Here is an 11,533-nt window from a genome sequence, read left to right as displayed (position 1 = left end):
AAGCAAAAAAACTACATGGTTATCTTAGGTGTTAATAATGCTACAAATCGAGAATTTTGACTTGTCAACCACCCATCAATTATAAACAAGGTTTAGGCATCTAAACCAGCAGGATTCATATGTACTATTTACCGTAAAAAGTACCGGCACTTATGGGTGCCAGTACTTTTTACAATAAAATTTTACAGAACAGAAAATCTAACTTATCTTTATTTTTAGAGCAATATCTACAGTAAAATCTCTGTAAAAATTACTGTATTAAATTGTGCGATAAAAATGGATTTTAGGGATGCTGCACTCAGGGGGCCAGCATCCCTAAAAGTGCCTTCACTGAGATTTGATCGGAAATTTATAATAGTGCGGCCTGTTCGTAATTTCTATTAAAAGTACTAGATTTTATTTATTTAAGTATACGTAAGCTGTAAGATGGGTTTTGATTTAATTGTTATTTTAGTATATGTAAGCTGTAAGATAGAGTTTATATAAGAGCTATGATAGAGAGAGCTATGATGATGTCAGAGAACAAATTTTTATGTTAAAATTAAAGTGTTACTTTTTCCTTTTCTTTTGCAAAAATGTAGTTAGAATAATTTTATTTTAGTTAAGTAGTAGTCTTTAGTAGAGAACGTCAGAATGCACTTTCTGATAGAGTCTCTTAACAATTTCATTCTATTATGAACTAATAAGGGTAATCTCTCTTTGAAACTTGCTATTTCGATACGTTGTGCAATCTCAATAAACAAACAAAAAAATTAAATGCAAATTTTTTATTTGTCTTTTCAAAAATTTATGAAGCAATTTTTTTTTTTTCAAACATCTGATATATTCATGAAAATTTACACAAGTTCAAAAATTTCAATGTTATTTGAACAGTCATTTAATTATTCTTATGTTTAAACAATTTCATAAAAAAATGTAAAATAAACAAAAAAGAAACTGCACTTTGAAAATTTCTAAATGCAAAACAAATAAAACTGACAGGTTATAAGCAACTCTTAAAAATAAACACTATAACGTGCTTTAAAAATGTAAGAAATATTTTCCGATTGAATTCGAAACAATACTACCAATAATGAATCCTACATGAATGAGACATTCGTTTTGTCAAAAATATTAAGTTAGTCAATAATACAATTTACTATTTATTAAATAAAAATATGGTAGCAAACAAACAGTTAGAATCGGGAATTTAATCAGGGTTCGTAATAAATGAGTTTAACTGTATTTAAAAAATAAGAATACATTTTTAAAAAATATATATATATTTGCTATAAAAGGAGATATAACTGGCAGTAAATGTAATTTATGTGCGCTTATACACTAATACAATAGGGTCAATTCGTTTACCAGACCTTTGAAATGCCATTAAAGGAACACCTGATCAAACTCAACTGTCAAAGGGGTGGAGATCAACAATTGTAAACATGCTTTTAATCATAGTAGTTTAATTTTTGCATATGAACAAGTGTTAACCAGTGTTTGTTAACTTTTAGATCAACCGAATTTTTTTAAACAGAAATATTAATTTAAATCAAAGGAATTTTTTGTAAAGAAATTGATTTAAGGACTCACAAAACATTTTAATATGAAAATATTTAAAAAATTTTATTGATTATCATAGCTTTAAAATTTATGATAAATATATTGCTGAGTTGTTAAGTTTCAATTAACTAAGTTATAATAATTGTCAAAATATATATTTCAGCTGTAATTGGAATGTTTCTTGTGGATAAAACTTAAACAGCAGTGCACTTTTTGATTTGGAACATAAAAGAAAGGGGGAAAAACATCTGCTTTGTGTTCCCCTCTGTTATCAATATTTACCTGTGTTCAAATAAAATAAAAGTTATCTTACACAATTTCTTTAATATTATTTCAAAGATAGTGTTACTACTTTTAAAAGTTGCATATAACTTTTGTTAAGCTGAAAATTGTAGAAGTTTTTAATTAGCACTTAAATAGTTAAAAAAATATCTCCTGAGTTTAAATAAAGATTGTAAAATAAATTCTACTAGCTTAAAAATAAATTAAATATATCCAGAGTAACAATGATCCCTCCAGATAGAACTAATTATCTGAATATATAAAAAAAATAATGTCTCAATCATGTCATTACACTATTTTTGGTTGAAATTTGCCCTAATAATTTGTTTAAATATGTTAATTGTTAATATCACATGCAGCAGCATTTCATAAAGCATTTAAATCTGATGAATTGTTTTTTTCACTGGGAATAAGGAAAACGTTCTTCAAAAGTCTATGAACTAATTAAGCTCAAAATTTTGACAAGTTTTAAAAAAGAGATTTGATTTTTTTTACCCTTATAATATTTATCAAACCTTTTCATAATGTTTATCATACAACAATTGAATTGTACATAGTAGTTAAATAATGAAATTATTGAACTGTTGCTGCTTCGTGTATGCAATTCGGCACTGGATGCGAACAGTAGTATTTTTTGTGTGCAACAAAGTTCGACATGTGATAAAAAGAAATATCACACGACTTACAGTACTTCAGTTCGGTTGGTTTCGTTTGGGAAGAGTCTGTATTCTTTTTAGAATCCTTTCGATCTTTTTCTGGCACGCAACGAATCACCGAAATGGGTTGCACGGGCGGGGATTCCATGTGTGCCGAGTCCTGACTACTGCTATCACAATCGGGTTCGGATTTAATATGAGTCTTCGTGTGCTCATCGCGTGATTCATCGTCACCGCTCGAAGTCTGCTCTGTTTTGATGACCACATCGCAGAAAGCGAGAGGATTCACGCTCTCAGAATGACTCGGGCTGCTATCACGAGCCTCGACTTTCACGCCATTCGACTCCTGGTCTTCCACAAAATGAGCCTCGCTCGGAGACATTTTGTCCCGAGAGGTCTCAGCTTCGCCTTTTTCGGAGACACTTCGCTTCGATGATTCAGAGTCCTCGTCACTCAGTTCAGCCGTATGACGTGAAATCGGCAAAGCGTCGTTTTCCGAAATAACAGTCGTGGACAAGAATTCCTCTATGGAAGTTGAATTCTCGCTTAAATGCTCGCAGGCATGAGCTCGCATGCCACGCAAAGTGTTGCCCTTATAACCACAAAGCAAACAGCGAAATCCTCTAAGTTCGCTGTGGGTGAGGAGGTGACGTCGAATCGTCTCATACGAGGAGCACGTCGTCTCACAGTAGTTGCATTTCCACTCTTCGGGTCCGGAAAATGGCGGTTCCAGACTGCTTGGACTCTCATTGTTCTCACTTCGACTTTTAACGTATTTTGACATGACACTATCTGCTCTTTTAGAACAGTAATATGTTTGGTGTGCATTTAACGTATCTAATGAGCTGAATTTCACCCCGCAGGCATCGCAAACGAAAGCAGAATGGGAATTCTTTACAACACGAAAAGGTTCAGCACTTCTTGCTGTTTTGCTATTCTCCTCCGTTCCATGAGCAATTTCCTGCACGGTGCTGTGGTTGCTGTTGTTGTCGTCACTGGAATGCTGTTCGTGACCCGAAGACGCGGCTGCTGCAAGGATTGATAACTGGTGCCTCCTGTAAGCACAATAATGTTTTTTATGAGCCACATAGTTGTCATACTTGTAAAATATTATGTTGCATTCCTCGCAAACATTATTGCCTTGTTTGAGCACTTTAGGAGGTGGCATGCCAGGAGGCAGAACGGGATCTTCGGCTTCCGGGGGTGACCGAGATGAATAACAATGAATACTGTCATTACTGGAAGGAGATTTGATTATTCCAGAGGGTGGGAATCCAGCTGACCTGGGCGAAGATTCCACGCTGCGGATTGGTGAACATTCCATAACCTCAACAGTTCTTTTCTCTGAAGTTTTTTTGTAAGAAATGTCGAGCCTTCTTTTCAAGCTTAGGTCGAGAGGAGTGTCCGGATCGTTTAGGGGTGATCTTCGAACTTCCGAATCTGTAAGTTTTGGAGGCTTTTTCAAGTTTAGCACGTCTCCTTCGCTCATCTTACGTTTACGTAACAGAGTCGAATCTTCTGGGATCACCTCGGGAGGTACACTGCTAAAATTCATTGCTGGGTGACTTGTTTTTCTATTGGGAGGCATGTCTTCTTTTTTAAGAACAGGTGGCTGCTTTCCGACTATAGCGGGGTTCGTTTGGAGGACTATCCCTGCCATTCCATTTTGTGCCACCAAACTTTCTCCGCTGACTAGTGAACATGGAAGTAGAATAAGTGGATTTGTTGAAATAGCAGCATAAATAGCCTGTGGTTGAATGAGTGACGGCGTGGGCACTGTTCCGTTCAGAGTACCATTGCGTAGTATGACAGTATCTGGTGATGGCTTAAATGCACCGGGAATCATTAATGGCTCCGAAGAAGGAGGTGAAGTGCTCGGATCTTCCCTGTCGTGCCTGGACTTGCAGTAGTACTTTTTGTGGACTTGATAGGTATCCACAGACATGAACTGTATGTTGCAAGCATCACAGAAAGCTTGAGCGTTCGTCATATGAGAGGAAACTCGTTTGAAAGAAGAGCTTCGATGAGACTGAAGATGTTTCTCGAACATTCTCCGGTCCTCAATGAGACAACTGCATAATGGGCACTTATACACACCGTTCTCTTCTGCCGAATGATCTCGATCTGATAATGACAGTCTTCGACGCTTTGACTCTTCCGAATGGCATGTTTCATCTTTCTTTGTGCCTAAAAGCATTAACTTATTAGTATAAAATTTTATCTTTAAAATTTCATTACTTTTTTGCTGTTGCAAATAATAACAGATTTGTACATTTAATTTTCTGTATATACCTAAACGAATAAACAAATATTAACATTGCGTCCTAATTTATAATCCAGCTTGCATCGAGGCGAAATGTCTCTAACATTTTACAGAACAGACTCCGCACCTCCTGACACCTTGTGGACACGTTAAATATGGACACTTAAAATAAAAAATGGGCACGTTTCATAGCATCAAAAGTACAGCACCACCACCATTCAGAATTACAAATGAAGGTAGGAAAAGTGCACTGCAGATTGCATTTCACTGATTGACCAGTTCACGCGAGAGAACTTAAAGTGAATGTAAAGTCGTGCGAAAGAAGGATGCTTTCAGAACTGAAGAATGGTTCACAAAGGCACCAGAAGAAGAACGTAATGTAGACATTTATCGTCGAATGGCTCTTGTTTATGACAAGCAGTGTTTAGCACTGACACTAATATGGGATTTGCCAATTCAAGGGTAAGCAAACACTGTGATCTCAAAACAATTCATTGGTTCAATTGATTAATTGAGTTATGATTCGTGACATCACTACAAAACTGTCTGAGCAAAACAATAATTTTCAGGCAGTAAAAACGCTATTACTGAGCGTTTTTCAATTTGGGGACGCGTCCATCTTTAGTAGGACTTTACATTCACTTTAAATGCTCCCATGTGAACTGTTAACATATATTATCTGCAGAGCACTCTTCTTACCTTCCTCATCCTGACGTTGCTATCATTACTGTATTTTTCAAGCTATGATGCGTGTTCACATTTGATTTTGGTAACAGTAATAAAAGATCTAATGCAATCTCAATTTTATTTTAACATTACGACACATAAAAATTTCGAGCAGGATTAGACCTCGTCCTACGAGCCTTGCGGTACTAATAAGTGTTGTAGATTCGACCATCTGTCTAGCTTCTGTAACTATAAAAAAAAACGTGCATACTGAAGGAAAACTGGACAAAAGCAAGTAGAATGTAAAGCGCCATCTTGTTGCAATAATTGCAAAGTGGCAAATGGAAATATCAGTTGAGTCACAAAACAAAACAATTCTATCAAAATTATTAAATGATTTAACTATATATTGCGTGGGAATATATAGTTACATATATTCCTACCTACAGTTATTGCGTAGAAAATAAGTCTTAAATAAGAAAATAATATCATGGTAATTCGACCGTTATTTGCGACAAACTAAAAAAAAAAAAAGAAAGAAAGAAGGTCATTCAAAGCACTGATTCAAATCTGCTTATTTAACTCAAAATTAGACAAGAGCAGATTTCAATTATGATTAAAATCAACTAAATCGATTTCAAGATTAAAATCCACCGATTTGCAGCAAGATAGTATCCACAAATTTGAATGCTATACGACAAATCCCCTAGCCCGTTTATTGAATCAAAACGCCCGCATCACTACCTAACTCTTATAACTTACCACAAATTGGAGCCTCTTGGTTAGAAGTATTGTCAGTGTTGTTTTTAACTTCAGAATCACAAGTATTGTCTTGTTCACTTTTTCTAATGGGTGATGTTCGAGCTTCCATTTCCAGTTTATTCGAAGGCATTTTTTCTCTTATCGTTTGCTCTGAATCAAAATTTAGCATGCCTTCAGAGCCAGCTTCTGTCTCACTTATATTATCGACAGACGATTCAGTTTCTTCGTTCAATTGATCCTTTAGTTGTTCCACAATATGACACGTCACCTTCAATTCCACTTCCTTATTGACGTCTTTAGTGACGGTACACAAAATGTCGCCTCCTGTAAGAAACATAAAAACACTTTATACAAACAACGAATGTTCTAAACATTTCTTACCGTTTGAGCTGAAAATGATAGACGTCTAAATAGGAAAGAGACCCAATTGTATGATTAGCGCTATGCTAAGAAAACTATATATAATTAGTTCCATAAAGATTTAAAATTAGTTAAACCCTTTGTCAGCAGATGGCGTAACTGACTGAATAAAAACAACTATAAAATAATGTCCCACCCAGAATCGGACCCCGATCTCAGCTGTTCTAATCACAGACTCTACCCACCCCGGAAATTTGTCGTAATGAAGAAATTGAAACAGGTATAAGGAGAAAAAATAAATAAATGGAAGAATGAATAGGTGGAGGGAGAGATCAATAATAGAAGTAATGTTTGCACTTATTATACCTGATAAGTGCCAAATGTTATCAATATGTATTGTTAAAAAATATCGATATTTTACAATATGCTACGACATTTTTTTTTCAATTTAACTAATTCATATGATTTTTCCATTCGTCAATATTTTCGTGAACAAAAAAAAATCAACACTAATAATAACATCGCATTCAATAATTAAAATTTTATATATATATATATATATATATATATATATATATATATATATATATATATATATATATATATATATATGCGATATTATAGTATTCTATGGTTATAGTAATCAATAATAATCGGGACAAACTCGTATTCGGTAATTAAAATTATTTATATGTATGTATGCGATATTATCGTATTCTATGATTATAATAATCAATAGTAATCGTGATGTTATCGTATTCTGGTTATAATAATCAATAATAATCAAGATATTATCGCATTCTAATTATAGTAATCAATAATAATCGGGACATACTAGTATTCGATAAGTATTGTTATCAGTAATGATCACGATATTTTCGTATTTGATACAATTATATTATCGATAGCCCATGACTTCTGTAGCCCTAAATCTGGCGTTGTTCAGACCAGTTGGCGAATTTTAGCTACATGATCACTATAACAGATAAGTACAAAATCTCTTAATTGGCGAGTTCATCAGTCACGATTTTATTTGTTTTTCTTTTCACGAGACAAAACAGAAATTACCAAAATTATTTTACGTACCTTAACCTGCACGATGGAGACAAATGAATAATACAAGTGTTGTGCTGCCACATTACTAAATATTTAATAACATAATAAACAGATTATTCGGAAATTCGTTTATCTACATATTATCAAGATAGTTTATCTTATCATTTAAGCAAAGAAAGAAATAAAAATTATCGAAGTCTCAGAGGTTACATTTACTTCTATATTGATACTTTGTTAAAAGATAAGTTTTCATATTTCGTAATAATATAAGTTTTTCAATTAGCTTCATTACTGTTAAGAATATAAGTCGATTTTAAAAATTTTTAAAAGAAATTCAACACTTAAAACAATCCTAATGCGAAAAATGGAATTTCAGATAAGTATTTTTTTATTAGTAAAGTTTTTTTTTCGAAAAAAGTATGTGGCAAGTATTTTTATCTATCTATAAACACCATTCCGTAAATGTAGGAATTTACAAGTTTGTTTTTTTTTTTTTTTTTTTTTTTTTTTTTTTTTTGCGAAGCATTAATTGTGCAAGTACAATTTGAGCTATTGTTATCGACATTCATCGTACAATTAAATGAAGAGTTTTAATTTTTAATGTACTTTATTCAATGTTATACACAATGGTGTTTGAACCTCTTTTCAAGAAAAATAAACGGTTTAAGTGCCTTAACTGTTGAAGCAAAGCTATAATTTTAAATTATTTATGCCAACTTGCTGTGAAGAACTATTCTTAATTATTATGTAATATTTTGTTCATGTCTGACTAATGTACTCTCTATGATAAAGTTTTTGTAAAATTTGAATATAAAGATTGCTCTAATTTTTCTAAATGTCCTAGTTTTTCCCGTGTGGTCCAGATTTTCTTTACGAAAGAGCTTTGGAAAAAAAGGCTCCAGTGTTTATCAAAAACCGATTAGGCCTTCCACTAAACGAAATTCTGTAGAGCTACTTAATTAGTAATAATAGAGACGCAATGGCTTAGGGGATAGAGCGTTCGCCTTCCACTGAGGTGAACCGGGTTCGAATGCCAGCGACTATTGATCCATAAGAATTCCGCTTCCGGCTTGCACCGACCACAGTACTGACGTTAAATATCCTTAGTGGTAGACGGATCATGGGTTAGAGTCCCCTTGCCGTCAGGCTAACTGTGGGAGGTTCTCGTGGTCTTCCTCTCCATGTAGCTAGCCCCTGAAGCTCTAACCCTTGAGCCATCACGGCTTTAACTCATGTACTTATCAATCTTATCGTTAATCAGAATGTATATCAGAATCTGGCGCAGTTCTCGCAGATTGGTGAACTTCACGATTTCTGTAACAGCTAAGTACCAGAAATATTTATCGTCATTCGTAATTTCGACTGCACTTCGACAAAAGCATACTAATAGCCATAAAACTAAAAAATATAGGATAAAATTTTATAAATTACGTTTTATAAGTTGACAAAAAAGGAGAGAGTGTGTTTGTTTGTTCCACTCTTGAAATGAAAATTGCGTGGGGCATCATTTTCGTAATGCATTTCTATCACTAACGACGTCTAACACTAAAACGTGTCTTTCCATAGATAGAATCTAGTAGGCTTAAGAGATAAAGAGGACGCTATAGCGGGGAAGAAAATTTTCGTCGCAAATTCTCTTTCTCCTTCATTATTAATTTAAAATGTAAAGGAAAAAGTAAGTTCAGGCAATCCTAGAGTAAGTCATAAAGTTTCAATTGCAGAAAAAAATACTTCAAAATATTAAAATGCGAACAAATTATTAGAAGAGAACTTCACCGTTGCGTAATCCTAAGTTATCCTCTCATAATTTATTTTCATTTGCATGTTTTAAAACTTTCTTTTTAGCATTTGAAACTTCATGGCTTACTCTAGGTTTGTCTGAACTCACTTTTTCTACACTTTAAATTTTAAATTAGTAATGATAGAAAAAGAGAATTTGAGAGGAAAATTTTCTTTCCTCTTAATGAAGTAACGAATGTGACTTAAAGAACGTGTAAAGAGCACGATAGAATAAAGAATTAAAATTATCATTCGATGATTAGTTTAAAAATCAACTGTTAAACATACTAAAAAATACTTTGGTGACCACCATATATGGCAGTACTTTTACTTTCGTTACTTGTACCGCCGGTACAAGTAAAAAGTACGTACTTTTACTTGTACTTCGTTACTTTTTAAATTTAATACTTTTACTTGTACTTTCGTTACTTTTTTAGGGAAAAAGTACAAGTATTTGTAACGGAAATATCGAATGAAATCGTTACTTTTTTCTAAAACTCGGTAAGCTTTCTAAAAAAAAAAAAAAAAAAAAAAAAAAATTAAATTAAAAAAAAAATGCTTTTGTTTTTTTAATTTATAAAATTAATATGCAATATATATACATTCACAGCTAACTTCGTGTTTAAATACCTTCTGTTTCAACTTATACTGCACATTCAATTATTTTTTACTAGCTCAAAGATCACAAAGCTATCTGAAACCCCGTGCCTGGTTTGTTTATGTTTGTGCTTTTAAAACGCGTTTCTAAAGAGTAAAACAATTTTAAATCAATGGTAATTTAAATAAATAAAAATAATAAACTAAAAATTAAAATCAATAGATAAAATTTCTTTCTCGTGTAAATCCATAAAAAGTATGATATTAAAATTATATTTGATTTTAAAATTATATTACACGATTATATTATAAAATTATATTATAAAATTATATTATAAAATTATATTATAATATTCTTCCGAATTTAAAAATAAATTAATATCCATAACTTTCATAATTAAATAAATAACAACAATTTTGCAAAAACATTAAAGAACATAAGAATATTATTCAATAAAATTTTAAGTTACTTTGAATTTTCTAATTCCTTGAAATGTACTTTCAAATCGTTACTTTTTTTGTTTAGTACTTGTACTTTTACTTGTACTTTTTACTCGTTACTTTTTAAAATAAGAACTTTTTACTCGTTACTTTTTTTAAAAATACTTGTACTTTTACTCGTTACTTTTTAAAAGTAACGTTGCCATATATGGTGACCACTATATAGACCTCAGGAACGCATCTATAAACTTGAAACTTGTGCTGAAAGGGTAATGTTTGTTTACGAACTTAACCAGAGTTTTTGTTTTTTCTTCCTCCTAAATTCAAATTTGTTCGAAAGTTTTTCCAATTTTAAGTACGGTTTCGCAAATTTTTTCTGACCTTTTTTTTCTTCACACTCATTTTGTTTTGTTGTGTAAAAACTATAGTACTTAAAACTTGAAATAGTAATAGATCATAGACAAATAAACATTGAGTACGACGGGGAAAAAATTAACATTTGATAATTAGAAAATGAATTACTAACTGTTAAACGTGCTGTGAAAAATACCATACCAGTCGATCTGCTGCCCGCTAAAATACAACTGCGGAGTTGAAAATTTTACATGCAGTTTGACATTTGTATTTGTAAACTTAATACAAATTTTTATTTATTTTATTTAATTTTTTTTTTCAAAATTTCAATTAGTTGGAAATAATTGCAAATTTAAGTGCTTATTTTGTGAATGTTTCTCTTACTGTATTTGCTTTAAACATTGATTATTTACTCATTGTTGTGCAACATTTTATTTTAATCGCTCCTGACCTTTATTTTATAAGTTCGAGCTTAAGTTGATGTCAAAAGTAACATAGAGAGAGAAAGATTAGATGTTACCAGATATAAATCTCAGATTAAAATGGAAATTTTTTAAAAAAAACACCATGATAGATAATTGATAGAAAATCGTTTCTTATTTAAACTCCTTTAATTACGTTTGCCAGTAAAATTATTTATCATTTAATTCTTCTTTTTCTCACATCTGTATTCTTAAAGTTAGTTTTTCTTTTCAAGTACTGATAATTATTTTTCAATTCTAGATAATCGTCTACGATTGATCGTCTAAGTTAAATCGGTAATCGATTAATCGTT

General features: G+C 32.1%; 1 protein-coding gene across 4 annotated transcripts in view; it reads right to left on the bottom strand.

The window, feature by feature from the left end:
- Positions 1–752: 752 nt before the first annotated feature.
- The window catches only part of LOC107440842 (uncharacterized), a 69,896-nt gene continuing 59,115 nt past the window's right edge, over positions 753–11,533 (bottom strand). For 3 of the 4 annotated variants that reach the window (XM_016053902.4, XM_016053904.4, XM_016053903.4), the window contains exons 4-5: positions 6,172–6,495; positions 753–4,667 (exon numbers count right to left, since the gene is read on the bottom strand). In XM_016053902.4, coding sequence (XP_015909388.2) covers positions 2,398–4,667; positions 6,172–6,495 — 2,594 coding nt within the window. In that variant the 3' untranslated portion in view covers positions 753–2,397. Of the gene's footprint in view, positions 4,668–6,171; positions 6,496–7,617; positions 7,723–11,533 lie in introns of those variants that run through there. The other variant, XM_016053905.5, reaches the window with a different exon arrangement.

This window comes from Parasteatoda tepidariorum, chromosome 4 (genome assembly GCF_982258835.1).
Source record: "Parasteatoda tepidariorum strain Cologne lab strain chromosome 4, Ptep-v5.0, whole genome shotgun sequence".
In the NCBI taxonomy this organism is placed as follows: domain Eukaryota; kingdom Metazoa; phylum Arthropoda; class Arachnida; order Araneae; family Theridiidae; genus Parasteatoda; species Parasteatoda tepidariorum.
Note: the sequence above shows the minus strand (reverse complement) of the source record. Positions and strands in the feature narration are given on the sequence as shown.